Source organism: Penicillium mononematosum, assembly GCF_028829835.1.
Source record: "Penicillium mononematosum strain IBT 11891 chromosome Unknown utg000002l:1.0-8112719.0:1.0-8118358.0, whole genome shotgun sequence".
In the NCBI taxonomy this organism is placed as follows: domain Eukaryota; kingdom Fungi; phylum Ascomycota; class Eurotiomycetes; order Eurotiales; family Aspergillaceae; genus Penicillium; species Penicillium mononematosum.
The window spans coordinates 4,502,689-4,529,808 of record NW_026643272.1 but is presented as its reverse complement, the minus strand read 5'-3'; the positions used below and the strand labels follow the sequence as shown (position 1 = coordinate 4,529,808).

Sequence of the window (27,120 nt, the reverse complement as noted above, 5' to 3'; positions counted from 1 at the left end):
GCCTCATCATTATCTTCATTGGCTCTATCTTGGATTTCCTGTCAAGTCTTTCGCTTTATCCTGCTATCAATCGTACTGTTGCCGTCCTACGATGGCTTCTATGGATCGCAGTCCGTCCATCTGTTCAAAGTCCCTCGAGTATGAGGAGACAGAGAAGACCGACGTAGAGATGGTTGAGACGGTCTCCCAGACCCAACAATGTGCCGAGGAAGGCGCTTGGGCATCAGCGAAGAAGAACCCCAAGGTAATTCTCTACAGTGTGGCTGCTTGCGTGAGCTCGATGCTCTGGGGATTTGACATTGGTGAGAATTCAATACTCTACTGAACCAACGAGTGGAATGTTGAATCTTCCTTCGTGATCTATAGGAGTGAATTCCATCAGTACGGCATTGCCGTCGTTTAAAATGGTCTTCGGATATGAATATGAGGGCGAGCTCCTAATCTCCGCCACCTGGAATGCCCTATGGACGGCAATGACATCGCTTGGAATGTTGGTTGGTGGGTTACCGCCACAATCCCGGATAATGCTTAATAGCTCTAACCGACTGTCATTTTAGGAAGTATCATATGTGGTTGGGCCTCGGATCGCGGTGGTCGCAGACTTGGACTCACAATTGGTTCGGCTATTTCTTTGCTTGGTGTCGGCCTCGAATATGCTGCCAGCGAACCTGGTATGCTTCTTGCTGGCAAGATTGTAAGCGCTCCCATTGCCTCCGTTTTTCTTATCAAACCTTCTGAAGATTTGAAAACTGATACCTTGTGTCTAGATCAATGGCGTGGCTCTGGGTTTCTTCCTGACCCTAGGCTCTACATATGCCTCAGAGATCGCACCTACTGCCTTGCGTCCTTCTTTAACCGCTGCTGTCAACCTCTTTATCAATGCTGGCCAGCTAATGGCCATTGGCATCGGTAACACCCGCTTCACTATCATGACGCCCGATTCATATAAGGTAATATTTGCGGCACAATGGGCGTTCCCTTGCTTCATCGCCCTGTGGGCCATATTCATGCCCGAAAGTCCCTGGTATCTCCTCCGAAAGGGGAAAATTGAGCAAGCACAAGCTAGTCTGCGGAGACTCCACCTGAAAGCGACTGACGTGACCGTAATTCTGGGCGAAATTCAATCCTCTATTGCTGCTGAGAATGCGATTCTGGATATTCAAAAGGACGCGTCGTACTGGGACTGCTTGCGGGGTACTAATTGGCGCAGGACTCGCATTTCGTGTGGAATGTTTGCGGTGCAGCAGTTCACTGGTATCGCATTCTACGCACAGGCCTTATACTTCCTAGGTATCTCTGGTCTACCTACGTCTCTGAACTTTCAGCTCGCGCTAGGAGGGTTTGGTGTAGCAATGCTGGGAAACATCATCTCATGGTTCATCATGAATTATATTGGTAAGTCCACGTCACTCGATAGCTACCGGCTTCCGAATCTCAAATGCTTCCTACAGGACGTCGACCGCTACTTTTGACTGGTATTGCCATTAATGGTCTCTGTCTAATGTCTGTTGGTGTTGCCGGATGCTTCACGACCATGGCTGCTTTATATTACATTGGATATGTGATGAATTTCGCCCAAATCTTCTATGCTCCGACCGTTGGAGCTGTTACCTGGACCATCAGCGCAGAAGTCAGTTCAAGCAAGCTCCGAGCCAAAACACAAAGTTTGGCAATCTTTACCAATGCGTTGGTTAGCTGGGCGATGAATTTCATTGCCCCTTACCTGATTAACAATGATGAGGGTGAGGGTTTCATACAAACCTTTCTATATATTTTGCATGCTGATGGGATCTACTTCTAGCCAACCTGGGAGGCAAGGCTGCATTTGTTTGGGTAGCGCTCTGTGTTGTGAGTTTGGTCTGGGCCTGGTTTGAAGTTCCCGAGCTCAAGGGTCGTACGTTTGCCGAACTAGACGACATCTTTTCTCAAATGACGTCCACAAGGAAGTTTAAGAACGCGACGGCTGATTCTAGCTCATGAACTAAACATGCTTGATCTTTCCACTAGCCGAGCTGATTCATTTACCAACCTCACGATATGAGGCTGGTGCAGGTCAGGAACCAAGCCGCACTATCGGAATTAGCTCCGAGGTGTCTATACAGACAACCAAATTGATTTCCAATCCACTTGGCTCCGTGTTGTATATATAGCCTCGTCTTTCAACCTAGAATAATACGCAATTCATATCTCGAAACTACAACAGTCTCTAATAGGGAGGGCCATAGCAAATCGTAGTATATTCCGCATCGTTACTCTGTATAAAACAAACCTGATATACTTCTAAGCCGGCATCGTGGCCTAATCTTTCTTTAGTACGCTTGTTGACGGGGAATTGTTAGGGGAATCCAACAGCATGCCACACGGTCAAAATGGCGCACCACCGCTCCTCCTCCTTCCATCAACACTTCTTTCTCTCTCCTTCTGGCTCTTGCTGCCAGTTCAAGAAGAGCTGACCCATAGTCTCTGAATAAAAGATAAATTATATAGCTAAAGGGGGCCATGGCAAGCAAATTTCGTCCAAGCAAAGCACGTTTCCATAAGACTTATTCGTCAATTTCACCCCTTCCAAAGTCTCCGCAATGTGAAGGTTGATTTTGGAAGTACCTCAGGCTTTAATGGGCAAAAAAAGCAATTTGCCATATTAAGAAGATAGGGCGAGTGGACCTTCTTAAGCCTGCTTTCTATGTCGTCCGTAATCTCCTTCTTTTCGTCCTCAGGGAGCTCGAAGCCCCGAAAGCTGATACAGCATCAGCACTCCGAAGTGCAATGGCCTCTGCCTTTTTCCCTTTCGGAATTGGAAAGATGCCTCCGTGCACAGCATCCACATCCCCGGCTGCAACATCCGCCTCGATCTGAGCAATCCCGAATCATTCCTTCGCACATAAACCAGGCAGCATCATGTCTTATTTCATCATAATAGCATCTGAAACTTAGTGGAAGCATAGACTCCGCTCGGTAAAGAGCTTGCTCCTTTCTTGGATATTGTCTTCTCGCCTTTTCGAGCTGTGTTTTTGCTTCTTCAAGTTCGGTCTTATAGGCGTCGGAATCGATAGCTGTGGCCTTATACTTTAGCGTCTCCTCGCGCTGCGTTTGTTCACGTAGAGCGTGCTCAGCCATAATTATATCGGTGATAATAGACCGGTCGAGGGAGCCAAAATCATTTTTTAAATAGTCGGAGTACCGACTATAATGAAAAACGGTCCTATACTTCCGGGAGGATCCCATCTTCACGAGTGGAAGTAATAGTATGAGAAAAGTGAGGCTGTGTGGTGTGGAGGTGGTGACATCAAAAATATATTGACATTTGAGCTCACCAGGCCTAAATTGTAAATTCCCACCGTTCCAAGGTTATAAGGAAGTTTCAAACTTACCTAGGTTGGTTATACATTCTGATTACTGAAGTCTCTCAAAATACCTTTAGCATAGTTCAAAGCTGGGCGATCTTTGTCTGCAAGTAATTCTCAGTGTATCAGATTCCTAACGAAAGGGACGGGGAAGGAAGAAAGGAGAGAGGAGAGAGGGAAGCGAAAGCTAAATCAGGTTCTGTCCCATCTGATGCTTTTGGCAGATGAGACATCCAACACATTCTACCGACACATATTTCAGCCACTTTTCGCTAACACAACCACACCATGTCTTAACAATCGACGAATTTCTCGAGCCATGATACGGGCCAGATGGCGACGATCTTCTTCACTCCCTCGCAGATTCAGTGCGCTGATCGAGTGTCGACAGACGATACGAAGAGCTTGGTCGAATTAAACTGTGGCATACATTTGACTCGTTAACATTTCCTCGAGTCCCAGGATGTGCGCCTTGACATAAAATTCACACATACGTGGCACATGTGGCTCGCCGATTTCGCCCGTGTCATCTACATACGGCGTGTACCTGCAATAAGCATGGACGGCGGCATGAACCTAGCATGGTGTCAGTACGCCGAGATTCAGAATTCACAATCATGTATACTTCAGTGCGGCCGTGTTTGGAGTGTTCATTATGAACCCCCGTCAGTTTGCCAAGTTGCCGTAGTTTCTATATTACGCGCAACGTATCCCATCCGTTTCCAACCGCATTTAGCTTAAAGTGGGTTCTGTTTCGATGATCTGTTATTACCTAGGTATCTCTCGTCGGATGCATATGGAGCAGAGAAATATCATACCTAATATCAAAGTTCAAAATCTCCTTTATAAGGGGCTCTAGACCCGGCCTCTTGAGCACAAAGGGAGGAAGTGTCCCTGCAACAAGGTTAAGCTGAATAGTGACTAGAACCTGGGTAGTGGTATCCCGGACGATTATTCCGTCTTGGTGGCATTCCCAGAAGTTTGAGATGAAGAACGTCTTCAAGGGTGAGACATAATCACAAAGATGTTAAAGTACCTAGGTGAGGAGAATAAGGCATAAGGCCTAGCGCTAATATCGGCTTGGATATCGGCTTAGGAGGATAACTAAGGGCGCTTGGCGGGTACAATAGTGGTGCCCAGGTGTAGAGTGGTTAGGTGGTCGAGCGGCTTGCCGCTGGAAGCTACGGTAGAATGGCGGCCGTTTCTGGCGCCAGAAGCATTTTCATACGCCCTTATATTCGAGATACAATTATTATATTCAGATATGAACTACTCCACTTTGGTATCCTTGCCACGGAGGCGATCACGAATAGCCACAAATCTCCCCAGTATGCGGCCTTTCAAAGTCTGAGCTCCAAGGGCAGCAGCCTCATCTAGGGTGACAATTCGGCGGACCAGAATGTTGAAAATAGTTCCGAACGCAAGTGCAATCACAGTACTAGTGAGAATGATCACATTGTAGGGCATGCTGAAATCTGGAGTCGGAAGTTGAAGCAGCAGACTCGTAGACCGGATGTAGATCGGCGCGTCGTGGGCTGTATCCAAGATCCGAATTACTGCAGGTGCAACGTTGAACCCTCGATTAGCATCTGGCGGGTACTCGGTGTACCGAAGAATGGCTTTCTCGAAATCGTAAGTCAACGTGACGGTTGATGCGGCGGGGACAGACAGCGCCAGTTCTAACTGTGTTCCACGCTCGCGATCAATGGCGGGCCGGTAGTACGTCTCTTTGACGATTTCAGATGCTGGCACCTCCCGCAGGACTCCGTCGTGCCCTGTGATTGTTGCGTGCAGAGTATGTATATATGGTCGCAAGAACCATGGAAGAGACTCGAAGTAGATGAAATCAACCGCGCTGGTGTTGGATGGATTGCCAAAGATAATGCGCATTCCACCACGCTCCTGGCCGTGGCCGACGATAGTTCGTTCTGCGTGCAAAACGGGCTCGTCCAACGGAACTTCAGTGTTCACAGGCTGCTGAGGAATCGAAAGATCAAAGGGAACCGATGGTGCCAATTTGAAACAGCGCGTAAAGCCATCATCTTTCTTGATTTCTTCAGCCTCCTCGGATATGAAGACACCCCTTTCGTGAGGCACCCGAAGGCAAACGCTTTGGTCACTAGAGCCATCGAAATCTGTAAGAGGACAAACACCATTTAGGCTCCGCCCAAAAATTTCTGTAAGACTCCACGCCTTGTCATTTGTCTTCTCGAGCGGGTAGCAGGTGTCGTCTGAATTATAAGGCTTGGAAGTGTCACAAACCAGCCGCTCATTAGGCACAGGCCGAGGGATTGGGTTCGCTGGATCTATATTAGAAATCTTGAGCTGAATTATGCGGGTGAAAATACGCACAACGAGATCGCTTGGACCGGTCAATATCCAAGACCATGTCCACGGTTTGCTCGATCTGAACCACACATTCTCCGTCTGCAGAGCAGACCGGCTGGATATCCACTGACATACTCTGCCATGCGGCATCGAACAATTTGTGCCCGTCAAATAGTGAGGAGATTCCAGCCTTTCCTTTGCACGGAAGCAGCTTCAAGAAAGGGGTCAAATTCTCTGTGCATACTACCTCTCCGGGAGAGTTCCATGCAGAAGGTGCAGTTGATCAGCAGCCGAGTGATCCCCAGCTGGTTCAAAAGAAACCACAGGTCGAGTGGTCCGGGTCGAGTCCACGAAGTTCAGCGAGGCGCAGAACAAACCAGAGAGGGACTGCGTCAGGGTGATCCATTTGGCAAAAGCCCTAAGTAAGTCAGCATTGTGTGCCTCTCATGCCATATTCGAGTATGGAGCATACGCTTCGTCACCCGGCGCATCGATCCACGCCCAAAGCTCGACGCCAGTGCCTCCTTCTTTACTGCCGTTCCATGGCCGTGGGCCCCAGCTTTCAGCGTCCCATCTTCCAGTGGTGAAGCGGAGGTGTAATTCTTTTGTATGAGCGTGTTGGAGGATCTGACCAAGAGCGCGTGGCAAATATCTGAAATGCTGTTGGTCAAATGATTGTTGGGATGTATTGCTTCGGAAGTTAAAAGAAGCTAGTAAAGAGGACTGCGGTAGAGGGTGTAGGAGCAGGTGCTCGTGATAGTCGGATGACGCGAAGGCAGAGGAACTCCATAATGAGAGAATAAGTGCGACGAAAGGAAGTGAGAATAGTGAAAGGACCGTCATGACTTCATGCTTGCCGGAGCTCGGTCTTCGTCCATGCGGTTGTCACAGGTCAATTGGCAGGGGGTGTCGGCGAAGCGATGGGCCTATATTGGCTGTGCACCCAGAAAATCAGACCTAAGCAATCACCGAGTCAATATAAAAGCTCCGCATTTGAGAGAAAGATCAAAGCCAAACTCCAAAGCCCCGAGATGTCCATCTGGTCTGTTGACTGCGGAGCTTCACCGCCTTCTTGGCACCAAAAGCATCAAAAACGAAAGACTTCGTCGTTTGCCGCCAACCAGCTCGTTGACACAATTTCGTCTTTCCTTTTCTTTCCAGCTTATTGGATACACCATCAGCATGGCAGCAGAACAGAGAAAGCTGCTTGAGCAGCTTATGGGAGGTATGTTGTCCTTTTTGTGACTCTCAAAATCTCCAAGCTCTAGCCTACCCCGACAAGTCTCCAAATTGAGCTAACATTGCATCTGTCTATAGCTGATCAGCTCATTGGAACTAGCGCACAGGGTCGCAATTCCCAGCTCTCAATCACAGACAACAAAGTTTGCCGTTCCTACATAGCTGGCACTTGCCCGCACGACCTGTTCACCAACACCAAGCAAGATCTCGGACCTTGCCCCAAGGTCCATAGCGAAGGCTTGAAGGCAGAATATGACATGGCATCTTCCTCAGAGAAGGCAAAATGGGGGTTCGAATTCGATTACTTGCGCGACATGCAGAAGTACATTGACGACTGTGACCGCCGAATCGATACAGCGCAGCGCCGACTGGAAAAGACGCCGGATGAGATTCGGCAGACAAATGACCTGGTATGTCTAGCTTTGCTTCTATCTTCAAACCCCAATGAGAGGGACCCAAGGATTTCAACTAACTTCTGATGTAGCTCAAACAAATTGCCGATCTATCCAACACAATCAACTCCGGTCTCCAAGAAGTCTCGATTCTCGGCGAAACAGGTTCTGTCGCGCTAGCACTCAGTGAAATGCACAAAGTCCGCACCTCCAAGCACCAGAAGGAAAGTCTGGAGCGCGATCTCAAGAACCTTCAAGATACCTCTGGTCCATCCGGCCACCAGAAGCTGCAAGTCTGTGACGTTTGCGGTGCCTACTTGTCTCGTCTTGACAATGACCGCCGGTTGGCGGATCACTTCTTTGGAAAGATGCACATGGGGTACTCAGACATGCGCAAGAACTGCAAGAAGCTGAGCATCGAGCTGAAGGGCCGGGCTCCGCCAGTTCGTCACCACGAAGAAGATGATAACCCTTACACCTCTGGTGGTCGCTCCGGTGCTGGTCGTGGTCCTCGGTATGGCGGTGGTGGCGGTGGCGGCGGTGGATATCGGCGCCGTGGAGGTGGAAGGTGGTGATTTTCGATGACTTCTCTTCGTTCTTGAAGACTTGGGCTCTGGGCCCGTTGCATAGCGCAGGCGTTTTTATTTATTATCTCGTGTATGATGCTCAGACGACGGTTAGGGAGGTCATAGGATAAGTGCTCAATATCCATTTCATTTTTCATTATTGTCCTTGTTGATATCTCACAGCCTTGATAATATGTACGAGAATTGTGTATAGTATAGTATACATCATCTTTCCATATGATATGACGGAATATCTAATCCATTTTCTACTGCTACCGTAATAGATATGCGTACAACTAGCGCTCAAATGGACCTCGACTACAAATGCAAGACTTCAGCATCGGCTACAACAAACCCTACGCATCCAAGTCCAGGGCTAAACAAGCCCCATGAGATACTAAACTAGTAGAAACGGTTTCATTTTTGCGAGTAGAGAACGAGGCATAAATTTTGAAAACATTTGGTGGTGGGTATTCATTCCACTTTCCTAAAACAAACCCTTTTCCCAGCCCTAGAGACTTGGGCCCCAAACACCAGACTAGCATTGCGCAGCCTTGTAAAAACGAAATACAAAATGTGATAAACTGTACAATTAAAAGGGAAAATATGGTATCATGGGCATGATCCTATTACACACCCTGCTGGGGCACGTGGCCGTTCGCTTGGGTCTCAAATAGAGCCTGCATCAAAGTGTCGTAATTAGCAGCAGCAGCAGGTTGGCGGGCTAGAATGTCGCGAACGACACTCAGCTGCGCCATGTCCACGTTGGGTGCAGTCTTCAGAAGCTGCTGAATGGCGGGGGCATCGACTTGTGGACCGAGCACTTGCACTGCGGCAGGGAGGCCGGTCAGAGCAGGCTGGTGTTGAGGGGTAGCCTGGCCTTCCTGGCCTTGCTGTATAGGGGCCTGTTGGCCGTATGCTGCGGGATTCGGGTTGAACCCGCCGAAGTGGGAGGGGGGCGTTGGCGCGATTCCAGCGCTGAACTGAGGCTGCTGAGGTGTCGCTGCGACGGCGGGGCTCGCAGAGACAGGGGGCTCCTGGCTAGCCTGGTGGGATGGCGGCTGGACAGATGAAGGGTTGGACTCGCCAGTCTTGACGACGAAAATGGTAAGGAGCATGCGTTGAGTAATAGGTCCCTCCAGTGAGATGTTTTCCAGCAGCTCAATGAACTCGGGCATCGTCGTGGTGCCCACCTCCATGGGGACAATGTAGGTGTCTTTGACGGCAGGTAGCGGGTGCTTTCCAATGACGCCATAACGTCCACGAGTATGGAAGTAGTCAAACAGTTTATCGAAGCCTGCTCGATCCACAGGCTGATCAGGACTGCTGATTGCTATCACAGACACATCGGTAGACTTGCTGAACTGAAGACCGCATAGATAATCAGTTGCCCGTCTAATATCGATACGGCCATCAACAACCAACGTAGAAGGCGCCAGTTGGCTCCATGGGATTCGGCCACTCAAGTCTGCGCCTCCCACATGCTTCGCGGACGAGGAGAACTCTCCAATTGGAGGCATCGTTACCTTGCCGCGCCAGATGGTGCCGTCATCATCGAAGTCTTTTGGTGAATAAGGAGGTGAATAAGGCTCATCGTCGCGCAAGAGCTGATCGATCTCAGCATCCGCTTGGACCCCGCCAGTAGGCAGTGGCTCGTGGATGGCGGGAGCCACTTCGGGGAAGACATGGTCATGGTGAGCACCCTCAGGTGATAGACCCCGAACATATCCATCTGATTCTGTCTTTGGTTGCTGCGGTCCCTTGGGGCTGGTGGGAGTTTTATGGGCTGGACTGCCGCCATCGGCCACAACGCGACGGGGACCACGGGAGAAAACAGACTCGTTCGCACCATGGTGTTCATCCTCGATCAACTCTTCTCCTTTATGGGTGCGTCGAATCCGAGGGCCCTGTTCCTGGACAATGGTATGGTGTCTGTCGGCTTCTCGTTTAATTTCTGCGTCTTTCTGCTGTAGTTCTTCGCTGGCCATCTCCGCCGTTGTCATCTGAGACAGTAACTTAGGGGAGAGACTACCTATAAGCAGACGATCTCGCAGAGAAGCATTCTTCTTTACATTGAACATGATCGACCGTAATTGGGCCTTATATGCTTCATTAGGCTCCCCTGTCCGTCCACAGATACTCTCATACATGGCATCCTCAATGGATAGAGCCAGTTGCTGTGCCATGTCCTCCATCGACTGGTTCGCAGGCAAGGTAAACGACCCTGCTTTCAGGGCTGCAGTAATCTGGTCTACGAACAACTTGATGAGGTGTGTGGCAACACTCTTGCGAGCAGGCATCAGCTCCTCCAGGGCGGCAATAGCAGGTGCCTCGGGGATAGGGTCTGTCTTGATTTGGGGTGCGGTCGCCTCTGGGACAGCTGCCGGGGTAGACTGTGGGGTTACCCGTTGTTGTTTGACCTGTGGTCCCTGATAGATAAACATGTTAGCATTTTGAATGTGATGAGGGAGTGAAATGGAAGTATTTACATTGTCTGCCTCCACTGTTTCTTCAAGTTTGCGCTTGTTAGTGCTGGATCGTCGAGAATCAACAGCGTGGCCATTTTTCTCTGGTTCAGCTGAGGCGGACACAGCCGGTGCAGGAGAGCCGCGAGGACCTGGTGTGGTTGATGGCGCAGTGCGAGCTGGTGTGCTAGCATCTGTCCGACTCTCACTGGGTCTTCCTTTGCGGCCTCCCTTCTTGCCCTTCTTCCGCTTTGACTTCTTTTCTTCGGCCTCTTGGCGACGTTTCTCAGCAAGCTCTTCCCAGGGTTTCTCGCCCGCGTTGATCTTTGCCAGGAGGGTTGTGTGATTCTCTGGTCGGCATTGCTCGCAATAGTATTGATCTGGCTCTTGACCTTTCGCGAATGTGAGGCCCATACAGTCGTTGTGTTGCCATGCTGAACATTGATCACAGCAGATCATATCGCGCTCCACATCCTCTTCCTCTTCATATTCACCGCAAATACATCGGATGATCTCTTCTTCATCTCCCTCGGCTTCACTAGGACCGGGTGTAGGTTCGGCGGATAGCTTCGCGCTCTTTTTTTTCGGGCTTTTGCTTTTGCCTTTTTTCGCGGGATCATCTGGAAGTTCGAGGTTCTTGTGCTGGCCTTTGGTGGCTCGGCCGGAGCGTCGGGGTTCGTCTAGTCTTGCTGTTAGTTTGTCTTCTGGTAAATAGTCAGCAACCCCAGGTCTAGGTCGGCAACCCAGACCCGGGGTTGCCCTGCCACTCTCAAGTGATCGGATGACAATGTGTGCGGTACGAAAGCTTACCGGCCATGATAATAGTGATTTGGCGCGTACTACAGCGCGTGGCAGGATAATAGATCTCTTGACTTGCTCGAAATTCGGGTGTTACCCCAGGGTGACAAAAGTCTCTACGGGCTCAAGGCGCTAATGTAATACACAAGAAGACGGCACAACAGCGTCACTGTCTAGCCCACAGTTTGCTTGATCGAATAAAAGAACCGATCTAGTCTCTGCGCAATATTTCTTGGACTGACACGCGGTGGCGAAGAACGCGCTCAAGCGGGTGTTATGGGGGACTGTGCAATCCCTTGCTGCGCGTCAAATCGACACTTGGCGCTAAGCGGGGTCGCGTGGTGTGAGTTGAGCCCAAATCACGCACTTTTGCAGTCAAAAATAGCACTAGACGATTTGAGTTGAGGCTGGAGCAGTGTGTTCTCGACAATCAAATGACGAAAGCAATAACGCCAGGGAAGGATGGTTAAAGGATAGGAAAGAAATGCGATGCGATGTGAGGAGAAGAGAGATGAATAAGTGGCTTGGCTCCCGTCTTTGTCATTCACCGGAGTTCCATCACGTGATATTTGTCACCAGCCACAGGTTCGCGGCGAAATGCCCTTCGGTGAATCTTAAAGATTGAGCTTCTCCAGGTTCCCCACTCTTCATCACAGACTCTTTCATTAACGCCTGTTTGACTCTGAGCTTGTTTCACCTACTATATACCCCCCCCCCATTCTACCGACTCCTTACGACGTAGAGAATATGGCCGACGTCCGATCGCTACTCCGCAATGAATTAGCTTCCCGCAAGGGCACATCTCAACCAAATACGACAGGAAACCGGGTCACCAAAAAGCGCAAGGTTGACAGTGGAGATGGAGTGATGCGAAAGAAGATCCGTGCTGCAGAACTAGATGCATTTCAGTCTGCCTCTGGCGCAACAAGCATCGAGCAAACCACAGAGGTTGAAGGTTCGGAGCAAGTCAAGGATGATGTCGTCGGCCCGGAACCTCCACTCGACAGTGAATCAGAGGTTGTTGGGCCAGCTGCAGACCTTGCGGAAGAATCAACTACGCAGCCGCCCGAAGATCCATCAACGCCTATTGACGAAGACGCATGGGCAGCATTCGAACGTGAGGTCGCCGCACAGTCCGAGGAGCCCCATGCACCAGCTGCTGTTATGGCCGAGGCTACGATATCTGCAGCACCAATGACAGCTGCAGAAATTGCTGCGCAGGAAGAGAGAGCAAAGGCATCAACAGCCCGCACTCGTGAGGCAGAGATGGAAGGGGAGCGAGAGGATGCCGCACGGCTTTTGGAGGAAGAGTTTGATGAGATGGATCAGTTGGAGGAGCGGGTCCGAAGGCTCAAGCAAAAGCGCGAGGAGTTGCGGAAAGCCCGCGCCGAAGACCAGACACAGGATGAGCCGATGGGATCTGGCGCAGTGGAGCAGGTTGAGAGCGAGAGTGAAGACGATGACGACGAGGATTGGGATGATTGGAGATTTAAATGATTGAATCGATGGTGAAATGATGAATCGTCTACGTGAAGGGGAAATAGATTTCCCTCATCTACAGTGATACCCTCAGGAACCGAATGGCATTGGTATAAGCAAATTGCCTGTTGATGTACAATATGAACTCGGCTGTCCTTATTCCGACAAAAGTGATATGTAATATTCAATGACCAAATATTATTGACTCGGCTTTTGTCCCTCATCTACCGCCTGATCAACATCCATGTAGCTCATTAGTGCGTCCTTGTTGACGCGCATTGCCTGTTCAATCTCAGCCTCGCCTTCACGGAGGAGATGCTTTCCACGGAGGAGATCTCCTCGCTGTCTCCGCTTCTCTTCCTCAACCCGCTTCTCCCGATCTGCAAGGGCCCTCTCGCGTTTCTCCCGTTCCACTCGTTTTCGGTCGACTTCTGCTAGCTCTTCTGCCGTCATCTGTACCTCCGGTGCCGGAGGCAAAGTAGATATGTATGCCTCAATCAACGGGTTTCGGACCTCGGGCGAGAGTCCGATATAACGAATATCCGTGATGATCATGGTGGGCAGAGCTTCCAAGTTCGATGACCGATGCAACAAGTCTAAAGGAACAGATTTGAGCAGAGCTGACAAGTCTGATTTGCGAGTGCTTTCGGGTTGCTTGAGACGAGAGATGTGATCCCGGTAGAACTTCTCGCGCTCTTTGTCTGCAAGTTGAGAGTCCTTCATTTCAGGTTCTTTCCTGTACTTGCGCTTGAATTCCGGCCAGTAAAGCTTCGGAGTGGCATGTTCTTGCAAGAATGCCAGATATCTAATGCGTGGGTCGGTCTTCTCCTGCTTCGCTTTCTGCTCTTTCACGTATTGGATTCGGTCCCGTGTCCAATTGGAGAAAATCTCTCGTCGTGTCTTCATGTTTGGGGGTGCAGTATAACGAGTATCTTCAATGATGCGGCCGTCTTCAATGACCTTTTCCCATGTCGTGAATGGGTTGATTTTGAAGTCATCCAGTAAGTCGCGGAAGAGGGCCTCAGCATCGGCCTCTGTCAGCGGCAGGCCCTCTGCCCCCTCTTCCCAATCTTCTTCCCCGACCTCACCATATTCCCCAGGGTCCAGTCCGTAGTCTTCACCCATGGCTGCTAGTTGATATGCCATGTCTTCTTCATTGAATTCTAGTGGCTGATCCTTGGCACCCTCACTTTCAGCTCGTGCACGCTTTGACGGCTGGCCCTCTTCTCCCTCGCTGTCTGTGACCTCGACCTCTTCATAGTCGGAGTCGTAGTCTGCGCGTTCTGTTTCTAGTGGTGTCGGCTGGGGCTCTTTGCGATTATCCTGTGGAGCAGGCGATTCCTTTTTGGCCGGCACCTCGGGCTCTCCCCTTTCTTTCCTTTCCTTCTTCTCGCGCTCGAGGCGATCAAATTCGACCACGCCCTTTAAGACTTGCTCTGGGAATTTCCAAAAGCTTTCGTTTGTTTCCGGGTTGTGCACAAATCTCCTCCCAAGCTTGGTCCTTACTAGTAGCCACGGGGCGCAATCAGGAATAGGATGCTTCGCTTTGGGGCGATCTTCAGGTTCCCTCCGTCCGCGATCATGATAACCTCTCCCACCGCGGAATCCTCCGCGTCCGCGGGAAGTTTGTGGTGGGCCAAACTGCGCTGGCCCAGAGCCAAACCCTGCCGGTCCATAGGGCGTCGAAGAAAACGGAGGTAGCGTCTCGGGATTGTATGTTGCTTCTGATATGTCGGGAGCGGCCTGAATGGGCTGAGGGGTGGTTTCTTGGGGGCGAGTATATGTCGATTGCTTCGTTGAAGAATTATAATAGTACAAATGACCTGGCTTAATAGTTAGGACGGCCAAAACTTTTCACTCGAATCGAACGCAATACCTACCTGTGGGGGCCCGATGCTGTGTCCATCCCGGAGGCAAAGGGGAGGAGCGGTGTATGTTGATCTGAGCATGACGATCGAGATGAATCAATTGAAATGCAAAGTAACGGGTCAGTCGGCCTTGTAGTCCGTCCTTGCGGGTCAAAGTGGTGAAATTGTCGCAACGAAGCTTTGGTGTGGTGAAGTGGTCCGAGCTTGGCGGATGACAGAGGACGCGCCAGGGCGAGTTGCCTGGAGCTTCTACGTCTTCACCACCGACCTTCACCATCCCGAACCACCTCTTCCGCACAATCAACCCTTACCTTTAGCCCATTTCTGATTTTTTGTTGCTTTCTTTTATTCATACACGATGTCTCGGAGATACGATTCGAGGGTTTGTGCACACCGTCATTGCTTTTGTGCAGCTCCAGCTAACCTATGACGCTGTTCGAAAGACCACCATCTTCTCCCCAGAAGGTCGACTCTACCAGGTTGAATATGCACTTGAGGCTATTTCTCATGCCGGCACAGCCCTTGGTATCTTAGCCAAGGATGGAATTGTCCTTGCTGCTGAGAGGAAGGTGACCAGCAAGCTGTTGGAGCAGGATACCTCCGCTGAGAAGCTCTACACAATCAACGAGTACGCCAACCCCCACCATTTATTTCGTCTCGAGCCGAAATGGCCAGATTTACTCCGTTTGCTATTGGGATAAGTAGCTAATATTTTCCAGTAACATGATTTGCGCCGTTGCGGGTATGAACGCCGATGCCAACATTCTGATCAACTATGCTCGCCAGAACGCCCAACGCTACCTCCTCACGTACAACGAAGACATTCCATGCGAACAGCTTGTCCGCCGATTGTGTGATCTGAAGCAAGGATATACCCAACACGGAGGTCTCCGTCCGTTCGGTGTCTCCTTCATCTACGCCGGGTACGACCACCTCCGTCAATTCCAGTTGTATCAGAGCAACCCCAGTGGAAATTACGGAGGCTGGAAAGCGACAAGCGTTGGCGCAAACAACGCAAGCGCGCAGAGTCTCCTCAAGCAAGATTACAAGGAGGACTGTGATCTCAAGGAGGCTTGTGCTATGGCTGTTAAGGTGCTGAGCAAGACTATGGACTCCACAAAGCTGAGCAGTGAGAAGAGTAAGTTTCTCGGTGATCTCTTTTGCATTTTGTTTCATTTCATCATACTAACATTTGTACTTTGCGTAGTCGAGTTTGCAACAGTGGGCAAGACTAAGGATGGCAAGATCTACCAACACCTATGGACTGCGGATGAGATTGATTCCCTTCTTCGGGAACAAGGGCTGGCCAAGGTCGATGATGAGCCCGAGGCTGGTGACATAAAATAGATTAAATCCTCTCTTGTTCTTTTTTCCGTTTCAGATACTCGAATCCAATACTTTGACCATAATCACCCGGTTGCAATATCCTAGCATTATCTCATTTTGGTCTTGCTATCTATCAGGCCCTGCTTTTGTTTATGGCTGCGTCTGGTGTTGTTCTCTTGTGACGTGGCATGCACATCGGCCCAGTCTCAGCGCTCTCCTTCACTTCTGCATTCCAATTCGATGCTGTTTGCCTGGAGTATGCTGAAGCAGATAGGTACACGTAGGCTGAAGAGACATGGATGTTGCTTAGGGGCATGCGGGCTCTAGCCAGCATCAGTAAATTCTCCGATTATAGGGCCATGATATATAGTTCCTAGCTCGTCGCTCTGTAGCCTTCAATTCGATATCTCTTCCCTTTTTCTCTCCCTTATTAATATCACTGGCACATACCAAACATGTTGTTATTTTGCCTAGATTTTCCAAACTCATCATCTTAAAGCTGGGCTGAAGATTTGCGATGTTGGAGTTGCCCAAGGTCCTGGGAGTATAGAGCAAGGGAAGTGGAACCCACCTTAGCCCACCTAGCCCGAGCTTCTTCCTCACAACACCGCCAACCCGCAGGACTGCCTCGAATTTCCAGCTCTTTTCTGGGGATTTTGCTCAGATCCATTTGTTTCCAAGGTTGTGACAGGTCCCCGGGGCCATCTTATTAGGTTATCTAAGCAGGGATCGTCACGTGCGGGGGTATGTGATGAGGGGCATTTTGTTCCACACTATGTGCCCTTGTTCTGACACCAGACACCACGGCTCTCATTTCAAGGATTTATCTCAATTCTGAATGGCTACTTAATATTCGTCAGGCCTCAATGGGCCTTTTGTCTGGTTGCAGCAGGTGCCACTTCTTGTCTTGTGAGACTCAATCTGTCTCAGCGAACCGCTCACCCAGCAAAACAGGGCGCTTATGACATGACTAGTCCCTATTGACATTTTTTTTTAGGAGCTTAGCAGCCTATCGACGGAAAACAGTATGGAGACTGAACCAATCAAATTCTTCGTCAATCTTTTCGGAGGCGATCTGGTTCTCCCATCACCTTGCAGAACCTCGATTCGGACTTACTGTCACGGACAAATGGTGAAACATGAAACTCGCTGCAAATCCCCCTAAAGAAACAGTGACAGGCAACGAAAAGAACGACAGGGTAATTGGCCACCAAGGACCCGAAACAGGCTAACACAATTGCTGTCCAACGAAAAAGAATGAAAAAAAAAGCCAGAAAAACCAAAGGAACACCGGTTTTACAAATCCAAACCAATCCTATCTTAGGAGAGTGCTCCTTCGGTCGTCCCGCTCCCGCTGCAGGGAGCGGATCTCTTTTCTCCAAGTCCATAATGAGTTTGTGAGACCGATCCATCGAGGCCACAAGTGTGGCACCCTCTCGCTTCCACCGGTCCAAACGGTCGACTTCGGCACTACGCCGGCGATATTTGGTTTCGATCTTTTCGCAGAGACGGCAGTTTGTCTTCTCGTTCTCAGTCATGTTGACGAGTCTCATACCGCATGTCTCGCCGGTGCGATATTCATAATTGCATCGATGAGCAAAGCTGGTCCAGCTCCAGTCTCCACACGCAAATCTCTTTTGGTTGTAAAAGCACATGCCTATCAGATCTGTCAGTGCTGCTCAATCTGCAAGTACGACATAACCCACTTGCTCACGGCTCCGTCTTTGTTTCAGCTTGAATACTGGGTTGCTATTGGTTGCACCTGACAGTACACTTGCGCTTGCCAGATTTGATAGGCCGGCGTTTGTCTGTGGTTTTAAAGGACTGAGAAAGCTCAACAAAGTTGAAACAAATTTCGAATGAATCGTTTTTATGAAGAAGATCTATTGGCCTGGCTTGAAGATTTCAGACTCGAATTATGAAACTGGATGGATGATTGAGAACTTCACGGCGTCCTGGGGGCGCTGACAGGCTTATTTATGTTTCGGACGAAGTTTCTATGCCACGGCTCTATTCTCCCATGTTTGCTCGTCCCACTGTTGATCGACGTTTGTCAGTGCCCGATGGCTTTTCATCCGTGGTTCCAGTCCGTGGTTTTCACATCGCACCTGCCTGACGGTTGATCCGGTTGGCTGGGAGCAGTTCTCCAAGCAGTGGAGACAATACGATGGCCATGGTATCTCGAATGGAGCCACTATGAACAACCGGTTGCTTCATGGATGCATGCAACCCTCAGCCGTGGCGAGTCCCTCCTCATGCTGATGATGTACGATGGGCCGAAAATCCCTCAATTCACGGCTGCAATCCTCTAGTTTCTAGATTCGACTACTGCAATTATGCCGTCGCCATCTGCCTCTCCCCGCTTTCATGTGGATGCTGTTCGCATGGACTCGCACTCCTGTGATTCTCTTGCGTTTTGCGTGGCTGATCCTGCATGGTCGAGTCCGTCCCGGTGCTTGCCAGCTGTCGTATTGATGCAATAATCAGGATTTCATGCCCAGGGATAACCCTGTCTACATGCAAGAGAAAAGCTACTGCCTTCGCAAATGTGACGGGACTCTGCACGCCACTTGTGACTCCACCACAATGGGTTGTTATATCTTGATGCAATTTTTCGACAGCCGCAATTATTGATTGGCTCAATGCCTCATCTATCATGAGCACTGACACGGGATTCTGACCGAACGCCATGTTTTGTCCGCAGAAGTATCTATCCGATATTGCTGTCTGTGTGATTGCAGACGCATGCACATCCCGAGTTATTGCCTTCACTCCAATTCATGGTTCCTACGTTTCCTGCATTTGGGCAATAATGGAAACCCTTATTGGGTCTCATGTGGTTGCAACTATTACCCCCTGTCGTCTTATTGCTGCCGAGCCTTACTCGCCAGTCCATCGAAATTCAGACTTAGCCGTCTTTCCACCCTGCCGCACTTCTCCGGTCCGTGGCTTTCAGCCAATAGCCCTCACTCAAGTGGCAATGCTACAGTCTCCGGGGCCCTATCATTGGCACTGGGATTCAAGGACACGGTCCACACACTTGAAATTTATTGTGCCACACCCCAAAAATTGGGGATGCAGGCCAGATAGATCCGTTTTCGTTCAGCTGATCTCTCACTCCTGCAAAGAGGGATCCTGCATTTGGCCCCGCTCATGTGTGTGTTCACCATCATCCACTTGCTCCTTATGGCGGAAATGATAGGATCGGATTGATGTACGGCGCTCGCCGCAGACACGAACCGTGACACATTCCACATATTGTTGAACCACATGCAGCTGCACCAAAGCTCAGGGACTCTGACGTGGCACGTTGTTTCTGGCTTTCTGCATCAATTCCTGGTAGCGATGGCTGGCTCGAAGGCCGTGGATCGCCGTTTACGGATTCTATGCAAGCTCCACCAGGGAGCCATATGCCATTCGCGTTATTGACAATGACGAAATATGACTGATTGCCAATGTGGAATGGAAAATCTTGCAGACTTCTGTGCTTGCCGTTCTGGTCGATTTCTCTGAGAAATGCACCAATACGACAAGCGATCGTCGGGGAATGCCGCTCAATCACGCCCAGCATTGGACCCAGGAAGATGATCCATGGCAAGGTGTTGAGTTGGCAACTGGCATCCCTGATGATGGCTCACAGCCTCAAGACGGCCATAACACTCAGTGGATCTATCCTTTGCTGCGGCGAGCTGGTTGCATCCAGCCCCAAAAAGCTCTCGAATCAACTTCCGGTGCCCCCCTGCTCTTTTGTCTCTCACTCCGTCTTACCGCCGAAATCCCCTCGCCCATCCTTAGTGTACCAAAGTTTCTCCTGGCCAGGATCAGCCCGAGGGTCTGGGAAAAGCATGGTTGTCGTTTCTGCCCAACAAGCGAAGTTGCCGGGTGAAATACTAAAGCGTTTTTGATCTGCTTGGAGCTACCGCAGGCCACTTTTGAGTGCTATCAACCAGAGAAGCCCGTGCCTCAACGTTAAAATTGAATTCCAGGACCCGCATACAGGCTCCCACAGCGTCGGGCTCTTTTGGTCCCGTGATATGAAAGTGAACGGAGACTCCCGCACCCTACCCACGCGTGCCTTTGGCCGGCGACAAATCGTTGAGGTTAATGCTACCTTTGGTGCTGGACAGCAAAAAACCCCACTGTCGACATTCTGTCAGGCGTACGGGGATTGGTCGACCGGTCAACTTATCCTCACCTGCAGCCGGCCCAATCGTCCAATGGCAACCGTTAGCCGGGATGTCAGTTGTATGCAACTAACGACACCTTTCCCCACTCCAAAGAGGCATGTGCATCTCATCAGCACTTGCGTTGGATGAGGCCTACAACTACCTCTCATTGGTAGATCGTAATTTCTCTCTGAGTGGGCCCTCGCATTCGCGTGTTCCCCGTTATCATTGACATACCTACCTGTCCAGATGCTCTACCTGCGGCACACGTTGTGAACACAGCACCAAATCACGTTCTAGGGGCACTATTTTCTTTTCTTTTTCTTCTGGCATCATTTACCACTGCCTACGTTGCAAAGAAGCCATTCTACATCGTATGAGCTAGGCCGCTCCAACACTTGGAGGGCATTGTTGCGATATTGATTTGCTGAGCGGAGCGAAGCAAATAATTAATATAGGGAAGCGCATATTTACACTTCATATGTCAATCTTATCTACTTAAAGTTTGGACACACATTTTGCTTCTGCTTTTGCTTTCCACACCTTCTCGGAGTCTGTTGGCTCCAAGCAACCTTAGAACCTTCTTTGGATAACCAAGCCAATTGTTCTCTAGCTCCAACAAGGTCCAACACATCCGGCTCCATCCATTTCGTCGTCCTCGTACCCTACCTTTGAAGGAAAGAAACACAGGCTATGATCCCCCCAACCCTTGCCGGCTCTTCTTTGCAAGCAACGAAATAATTTGTGCCTACAATGCTACGATGCTACAATTGAGAATATCCCGCAATGAAGTAAGTGGGCGAACACATACGGAAACTGATGGATTAGCAAAGGCTTTAGCCGAATATCCTGGCGAGTCTGCTCTCGAGTTAGTCCGCTCACCGTGCACGCTCGAACCCCTCTACAACAGCGCCTCTGCCTATTACTGGGACGCCCGGAAAGAACAACGTCACCTTCCCATGCATAATTTAGCGACATGTTCTGATCGGCTGGCGGCCCGTCAGCCGTCAGAATATGACCTGGATCTACATGGTGTGGCGGTCGACCAGAAGTACGTTCGTGGCCGAGCACAGAGTTCACATGGTGGGTACGATATTGCGTGTGGTAATGGTCACCACTACCTCAACCGCAAGTCACTTATTGGACTCCATTGCTAGAGTGCCCCCCCACTTTAGTTTAGCTTCTGCAGCTACTCCCCAATATCATTCTCAATTACACGATGCACTCCAACGTTGCAGTAGGCCTCTCTGTATAGAAACCTCCTGTCCCTTTCCTAATGTCGATTCAATTTGCTTGCAAACTGGTGATACCTGCTTCCACATCAATCCCTTGTCTTTGGCTATATATGATATAACATTATGGACATGCCAGATGATCCCAGGATCCCAATGTAGATTTAAGTAAATTGGTATATCAGACCAACGCGAATTAGCAGCTAGGACTTCTAAGGGGCCTTTCATTTCATTTGTAGTTGGTCTCTTAGGGCAAGCTCATTACCCGATTAGGTTAGCCCGACTGCTTCTGGACGAGTGACGTCAATATGATCCTATGGCTACAGAACTTGGAACGCAGAGAAGAGTGAGAGACTTCTTTTAATCAATTTTCCCTGATAGTAACAATGCACAATTTCTCTGTCTAGCAAATTGATTTTCTCCAATACATTACACTTACAAACTCGATACCCAAGCCCAACCACAACGAGATATCTCCGCGAACCACTTCACTCCGCTCCTGAAACCATCTCCAAATTTCATATCCACATCTCACAGAATGTGGAAAACCATCATTTCAGCCGGCCAGCAAGCCACCCGAGTCAGTCGGAGCCAGGTCTCAAAAACCACCACCCAATCCCTCGCCATCCCAACAGCAACAAGAACGCCCTTCAGCACAACCCCACTGTCTCAGGTTGAAAAGGGCCAGACCTCGCTCGACCGCGAAACATTGAACCCAGAGCGCTCAGAGACTGCCAAATCTGGTACGGACGCCGAAGTCGCCAAACACCCCTCTGCATTCGACCCATCGAACACAGCGCCGGAGAGCGAGCTCGCGGCAACTGAAGAGGAAAGCAAGCAAGAAGGCAAGAAGGGGAGTCCTCTTAATATGAGTCCAGCCAATAAGGGTGCCAGCACTTACAGGCACCCGGGTGAGGAGGGGCCTGATCGGAATCGGGATCGTGAGGCTTCCAGCACTCGCGGAACGCCGAAGAAGGGCCGCAGTATTCATGTGAAGGAGGATGGGACTCATGTTTCGTACCGGGATTGAATGCTCTGTTCATACTGTTGCGGGCGATAAATGATCATGTCATGCAGGGTCTTCGGCATTTCCAAATACATGTCATATTGAAATTTCGATCAATGCAATCAAGTGTTTTGTCCATAGCCGCATAAGGTCATAAAGCCCAAACCATAATGATTATACAAGTGTGGATTTACAAACAGACATAGCTCATTCAAACGCGAGGTGTTCAGGACGAACTTTCCTTACCGTACTTGATAATATCACTGCCAAACAAGGTCCAGACCTTCTCACTGCCCTCAGGAACATCACCTTCCAGCGCCTTGAGACCAGCATTGACAGCAGCTTTCCCAATAACATCCGCCTCCTGAGCCCACCCGTCTTTCAGACCAGAGTGCAGCTTGCCAGCCCAGTTCGCAACGAACCGAATCCCAGCCTCGAGCGGCCGGCTTTCCTCACGAGTACCAGCAATCAGCCCAGGGCGCAGAATGACCATGTGCTCAAAGCCAATCTTCTTGATATCCTCCTCGATCTCGCCCTTCATGCGGGCGTAGCCAAGGTTAGAGTCCTTGTTAGCGCCGGAAGAGGAGATCAGCACGTAGACTTTAGTGCCAGCTTCGTGCGCGGCCTTGGCCAGCTCGACATTCAGCCCATGCTCGACTTTGTATTGGTTCTCGAACCCGCCTGCGGCTGCTCTTGTGGTTCCGAAGGCGGAAAAGAAGATACTGGGGGTTGGGGTGAGGGAGGAGAGCTGGCTTGCCCAGGTGGCGGTATCGCTAGAGACGAAGTTGGTGAGTTTGGCTGGGGGCGTGCCGCTAGTAGCTGGCGGAGTGCGACGGGAGATGGTGTCCACGCGGGTTACAGTGGGATTGGAGATAAGGCTGGTGAGGATATGGGAGCCCTATCGGTTATACCACTTAGCCCAAGTTCTAGCCCCGGTATGTTTGCGAAGTTGCGCACGAGTAGATTGAGGAGCTTTGCTTGCAGGATGGACACTTACCACCATACCCGTACCACCGATCAATGCGGCATTCACCATGTTTGTATATCTCAAGTTGCAATTAGAGTAGATCTCCGTTGTGTTTGTACAGCATAAGATATCAAGAGGGGAGTGCTGTGGGAGCTCAAGAACCCAATCTAGGCCGCAGTGTCTTTCGTCATCCCGAGGAAGAGCTAAACTGCATTGGGTAAGCGCTGACAGGTTTGTGCACAGTAATGCACAATAATGTGTGCATAACCAGTGAAGAAACATCCATGGATAATAGTACGCACCGATAATTTCTGGTGATCCCAATCTTTAAGCCCCCAATTATTATAAGTCGAATACTATATAGATATAAATACCTAGGTAGCTATATACATCCGTAGATATGTTGTGTATAGTAGATATAATATGCGGGCGGTGGGGATGGCAGGAAGGGGCTCGTAGCAAAAAGTTCCAAACCTCCCCACCTGGGTAGTGACCTTCAAAATGCCACTCCTTTCGTTACCACCTGAAATAATAAGAATGATAGCGTGGAAGCTACCATATTTTGGAGATATGTTTGAATTGGCATGCACCAACAGATTTCTTCATGACCTCCTAATTCGTGATATTTATAAAGGGAATCTTGATTGCGATCCATAAAACACTGCCTTGATTTGGTGTGCAATGAATGGTGCTATAAAAGGGATGCATCACCTGTTATTCTGGAAAGCAGATCTGAACACGCACTTATCGTTGTACAAGGAAGAAAATGGCAGAATAACAAGATCGCAGACAACTTCAGCTCTACACTTGGCTGTCGAGGATGACAATTTGACAATGGCAAAACTGCTTTTGAGACATGGAGCTGATCCGAATGCGGAATTCACCGACTGCACTCCCTTGGACGTGGCCGTAGGGCGGGGGAATGGGGCTATGACTCTGTTACTCCTTGAAAACGGAGCGAAGATAAGAGATAAGATCACTCTGTCTCGCGCTATAGAACATGGAGGCACAATGGCCTGGGTGGAGGCTGGTCGTTGCGGCGAGGATTACCCCTTCACCGAACCCGAAGTAGCACCCAACTACGATTTCCGTGCTGTGGTGCTGGTGCTGCATTTGTATGGTGCCGATTTGAATCAAAAATCCCTTCTTCATGACGCGGTGGAGCATTACGGGTCTCTTGATGACGGTGTCATAGAGCTCCTCCTATATCTTGGCGCCGACGTGCACGCGAAGGATGAGAGGGGTGGGTCAGCCATATCTCGTGCTTTCGAGGGCGCATACTGCGACGCCAGACGATCTAAAGCTTTTGCACAATTGCTTATAGCTTACGGAGCTGAAGTTAAACCTGAAGATCTCAGAGATCCGGTTGAAAGCGCTATATATCGCGGAGACATTGAGGATCTTGAGTTAGTCCTCGAATACGGAGGCGACGTGAACTCCACATGTTGTGAAGGGCCTTTCCTGCATCTCGTAATCACACGCGACTTTTTTGATGATGATACGACACAAGAAGGATTACTTAAATTGCTCCTAAACTGGGGAGCCGACGTGCTCGCGAGGGACCGAGATTCGAGAACGCCATTGGAGCATGCAATGTTGTTCCCATGGAAGATAAACCTAGCGAAGCCGCTCCTCGATGCGGGCGCCAAAGTCCAATGCCATGGCAAAGAAGGGGCTCAGCTCCTGACTTATCTCATAAAGGATGGGCTAACCAGTTACTTTGAGGAGGACCCAAGCACCGACTCGCTTCGGTACGAGTTTCAGGTCCGACGCACCGACTCATTTCGGTACAAGCTTCAGGACTACTTGGAGGATATGAATGACGGTAGATTGAGAGATCCATATGACTTCAGTAAGATGGATGCTATGATCGGGTTGCTTCTTGAATACGGTGTCTGTCCAGACTACGCGGATGACTCTGGCCAGTGCCCTCTTGACCTACCTGGTGCTACACTTTTTTCTGCTCTACAGCCATGGCTCTCTAAAAGGGGAAAAACATGATACGCTTTTGTTTTGACGTATTGGTCAACTGCATGTTTACTTGAATTTTGAGCAATGTCAGGATTCAATATATTCCCCCGAGAGCGGAGTAATTACTAGTAGAATGTTCCATGGAGACACAAGGTTCATTTAGCCATCCCAAGGTTGACGTGAAGGTTATACTTGTACATATAATTGATGGTCACGTCAACGTTTGTAGAAGATGATTAAATATAGCGATGCTATGCTTCACAGCGCCTACTCAAAGAGCAGAAGATTACTGTTCAAGCATGATTGCGCGCTCAACGCTTCGAATAGATATAAATCAATGGTTAGTAAATGGCAAAGTGCACCCGACTACTTCATCGAGTCATAGTAGGCTCATCATCTCGAGAAACTTTAGAGCTAAATAACGGTTTACTGAAATGATAATCATTACACCCAACTCCTCGACTTGGGTATATACTGTAGAATACCCCTCGTGTCGTGGACAGAGTTCTAATTTCCTTTCAAAATGTCTCTTGACTCCTTGCCCATCGAAGTAATATGTCTTATTGTCTCGTATCTGCCATGGCGGAAAAATATGCTGCCACTCCTACTATGCAATCGTATGCTTCATGATATCGTGATTCATCTCTTGTACAAGGTGGACGAGGATGAACGCGTACTGACCGGAAATCGTCCATTGCGATGGTTGATAAAAAGAGGATTTGAATCGGGAGTCCAGCGCATGATATCGCGGAACAACCTAGATGTGAACATGCCACTGTGCTCCCGGTACCTCACGTCGGCCAACACACCTTTACTCCATGCCATCAAATATTGTCATACGAATATTGCCGAGCTCCTTCTGCGCAATGGAGCCCAAGTCAATCTCGACACAGATACGTCCGCGTTGCAATATTCTGTGACTCTAGGAGACTACAACATGACCAGGTTACTCCTCCAGCATGGAGCTCATGTAGACCTTGTTTCAAGCGGTATTTGTCCTCTGGGACGTGCTCTGGAATATAACGCTCCATCTCACGATCAAAATCCTTGGAGCTCGGAGACATGGGACAATCCACCGCCCGAAGGAGACAAGGAGCTTGTCAATGTGATCTTGTTGCTGCTGGCTCACGGGGCAGATCCACATTTCCAATATGGTAAAAGATTGCCTACCTGTCTACACAGGATGACTAGGAGGCCATGGATTTCGATGAAGAAACTGTTCCGTCTCTTTCTCGACTATGGTGCTGATTTAAATGCGCGAGACTCGCGAGGAAACACCCCCCTTCATGTTTCTTTTGTCCAGAACGCCTTCCTAGGAAATAAGAAGGCCCAAAAAGAATTTGTGGGATTGCTTTTGAGATCTGGTGCCGATGTTAACATACAGAACCATAGAAGAGAGCCACCACTAGGTACCAGATTTGGGGATCCGGACATCTTTGAACAGGCCTTGAAACAAGGAGCAAGTACTCGCTGCCGTGGTGAAAAGGGTGCCATGGCTCTTCACACGATTCTGAAAACACGTTTGCGAAAGCAAAAGAACAAAAAGCAACATCAGATCAATACTGTGTTGATAGAGCTACTCTTGGAGCACGGAGCTCGTGCAGACCAAGTAGTTGATGGAAAGTGTCTACTGGACTTGCCCGCGGCAAGGATGTATCCGGTACTGGAGAATTTGGTAAAAGTGAGAATGGCTGCAAGGGAAGTTTCAAGGAAACCTTCAAGCGAATCTTCAAGCGTATCTCCAAGCGAATCTTTCTTCAAGGAAAGCTCCAAGGAAAGCTCCACCAAAGAAGTCATCTCAGGTGGAAAGTAGCGCGGGTCGACGAGAAAAGCCTAGAAATACATAAAACAAACGAAGCCCACGAGAACACTGTCCCGAAGGAAAGCCAAAAAATATGACTATCAGGAAGCCCATGAAGTTCAAGGGTTCCCCGCGACAAACCGAAGTCGAACCATGTGGTATTTACTTTGAT

The 27,120-nt window shown here is 49.6% G+C and overlaps 13 protein-coding genes across 13 annotated transcripts; 8 read left to right on the top strand and 5 right to left on the bottom strand.

Annotated features, from left to right (window-relative positions):
• Nucleotides 1-91: 91 nt before the first annotated feature.
• On the top strand, nucleotides 92-1,980 carry N7519_003516 (uncharacterized protein; the record flags this gene model as incomplete). The annotated part of the gene is made up of 6 exons (XM_057290294.1): nucleotides 92-302; nucleotides 367-498; nucleotides 558-694; nucleotides 768-1,395; nucleotides 1,452-1,742; nucleotides 1,802-1,980. 6 exons carry the CDS (start codon nucleotides 92-94, stop codon nucleotides 1,978-1,980), a joined length of 1,578 nt encoding a protein of 525 aa, XP_057151496.1.
• A 1,894-nt stretch (nucleotides 1,981-3,874) lies between these two features.
• On the bottom strand, nucleotides 3,875-6,515 carry gpi16 (GPI-anchored transamidase subunit GPI16; the record flags this gene model as incomplete). The annotated part of the gene is made up of 6 exons (XM_057290293.1): nucleotides 3,875-3,920; nucleotides 4,163-4,238; nucleotides 4,652-5,644; nucleotides 5,697-5,867; nucleotides 6,050-6,090; nucleotides 6,145-6,515. The coding sequence occupies 6 exons, from the start codon at nucleotides 6,513-6,515 to the stop codon at nucleotides 3,875-3,877; spliced, it is 1,698 nt and encodes a 565-aa protein (XP_057151495.1).
• A 339-nt stretch (nucleotides 6,516-6,854) lies between these two features.
• On the top strand, nucleotides 6,855-7,878 carry N7519_003514 (LUC7 domain-containing protein; the record flags this gene model as incomplete). The annotated part of the gene is made up of 3 exons (XM_057290292.1): nucleotides 6,855-6,897; nucleotides 6,990-7,321; nucleotides 7,396-7,878. 3 exons carry the CDS (start codon nucleotides 6,855-6,857, stop codon nucleotides 7,876-7,878), a joined length of 858 nt encoding a protein of 285 aa, XP_057151494.1.
• A 620-nt stretch (nucleotides 7,879-8,498) lies between these two features.
• Nucleotides 8,499-11,151, bottom strand: N7519_003513 (uncharacterized protein; the record flags this gene model as incomplete). Its single annotated transcript, XM_057290291.1, has 2 exons — nucleotides 8,499-11,038; nucleotides 11,145-11,151. The coding sequence occupies 2 exons, from the start codon at nucleotides 11,149-11,151 to the stop codon at nucleotides 8,499-8,501; spliced, it is 2,547 nt and encodes an 848-aa protein (XP_057151493.1).
• A 728-nt stretch (nucleotides 11,152-11,879) lies between these two features.
• On the top strand, nucleotides 11,880-12,629 carry N7519_003512 (uncharacterized protein; the record flags this gene model as incomplete). The annotated part of the gene is made up of 1 exon (XM_057290290.1): nucleotides 11,880-12,629. The coding sequence occupies one exon, from the start codon at nucleotides 11,880-11,882 to the stop codon at nucleotides 12,627-12,629; it is 750 nt and encodes a 249-aa protein (XP_057151492.1).
• A 180-nt stretch (nucleotides 12,630-12,809) lies between these two features.
• Nucleotides 12,810-14,756, bottom strand: N7519_003511 (uncharacterized protein; the record flags this gene model as incomplete). The annotated part of the gene is made up of 2 exons (XM_057290289.1): nucleotides 12,810-14,434; nucleotides 14,492-14,756. The coding sequence occupies 2 exons, from the start codon at nucleotides 14,754-14,756 to the stop codon at nucleotides 12,810-12,812; spliced, it is 1,890 nt and encodes a 629-aa protein (XP_057151491.1).
• An 81-nt stretch (nucleotides 14,757-14,837) lies between these two features.
• pre9 (proteasome core particle subunit alpha 3) lies at nucleotides 14,838-15,826 on the top strand (the record flags this gene model as incomplete). Its single annotated transcript, XM_057290288.1, has 4 exons — nucleotides 14,838-14,861; nucleotides 14,923-15,107; nucleotides 15,199-15,617; nucleotides 15,687-15,826. The coding sequence occupies 4 exons, from the start codon at nucleotides 14,838-14,840 to the stop codon at nucleotides 15,824-15,826; spliced, it is 768 nt and encodes a 255-aa protein (XP_057151490.1).
• Nucleotides 15,827-17,033: 1,207 nt separating this feature from the next.
• On the bottom strand, nucleotides 17,034-17,343 carry N7519_003509 (uncharacterized protein; the record flags this gene model as incomplete). Its single annotated transcript, XM_057290287.1, has 2 exons — nucleotides 17,034-17,045; nucleotides 17,116-17,343. 2 exons carry the CDS (start codon nucleotides 17,341-17,343, stop codon nucleotides 17,034-17,036), a joined length of 240 nt encoding a protein of 79 aa, XP_057151489.1.
• A 2,009-nt stretch (nucleotides 17,344-19,352) lies between these two features.
• On the top strand, nucleotides 19,353-21,128 carry N7519_003508 (uncharacterized protein; the record flags this gene model as incomplete). The annotated part of the gene is made up of 3 exons (XM_057290286.1): nucleotides 19,353-19,601; nucleotides 19,792-20,043; nucleotides 20,805-21,128. 3 exons carry the CDS (start codon nucleotides 19,353-19,355, stop codon nucleotides 21,126-21,128), a joined length of 825 nt encoding a protein of 274 aa, XP_057151488.1.
• A 613-nt stretch (nucleotides 21,129-21,741) lies between these two features.
• Nucleotides 21,742-22,233, top strand: N7519_003507 (uncharacterized protein; the record flags this gene model as incomplete). The annotated part of the gene is made up of 1 exon (XM_057290285.1): nucleotides 21,742-22,233. One exon carries the CDS (start codon nucleotides 21,742-21,744, stop codon nucleotides 22,231-22,233), a length of 492 nt encoding a protein of 163 aa, XP_057151487.1.
• A 202-nt stretch (nucleotides 22,234-22,435) lies between these two features.
• Nucleotides 22,436-23,245, bottom strand: N7519_003506 (uncharacterized protein; the record flags this gene model as incomplete). Its single annotated transcript, XM_057290284.1, has 2 exons — nucleotides 22,436-23,107; nucleotides 23,207-23,245. 2 exons carry the CDS (start codon nucleotides 23,243-23,245, stop codon nucleotides 22,436-22,438), a joined length of 711 nt encoding a protein of 236 aa, XP_057151486.1.
• Nucleotides 23,246-24,010: 765 nt separating this feature from the next.
• N7519_003505 (ankyrin repeat domain-containing protein) lies at nucleotides 24,011-25,177 on the top strand (the record flags this gene model as incomplete). Its single annotated transcript, XM_057290283.1, has 1 exon — nucleotides 24,011-25,177. The coding sequence occupies one exon, from the start codon at nucleotides 24,011-24,013 to the stop codon at nucleotides 25,175-25,177; it is 1,167 nt and encodes a 388-aa protein (XP_057151485.1).
• A 493-nt stretch (nucleotides 25,178-25,670) lies between these two features.
• N7519_003504 (uncharacterized protein) lies at nucleotides 25,671-26,960 on the top strand (the record flags this gene model as incomplete). The annotated part of the gene is made up of 1 exon (XM_057290282.1): nucleotides 25,671-26,960. The coding sequence occupies one exon, from the start codon at nucleotides 25,671-25,673 to the stop codon at nucleotides 26,958-26,960; it is 1,290 nt and encodes a 429-aa protein (XP_057151484.1).
• Between the last annotated feature and the right edge of the window lie 160 nt (nucleotides 26,961-27,120).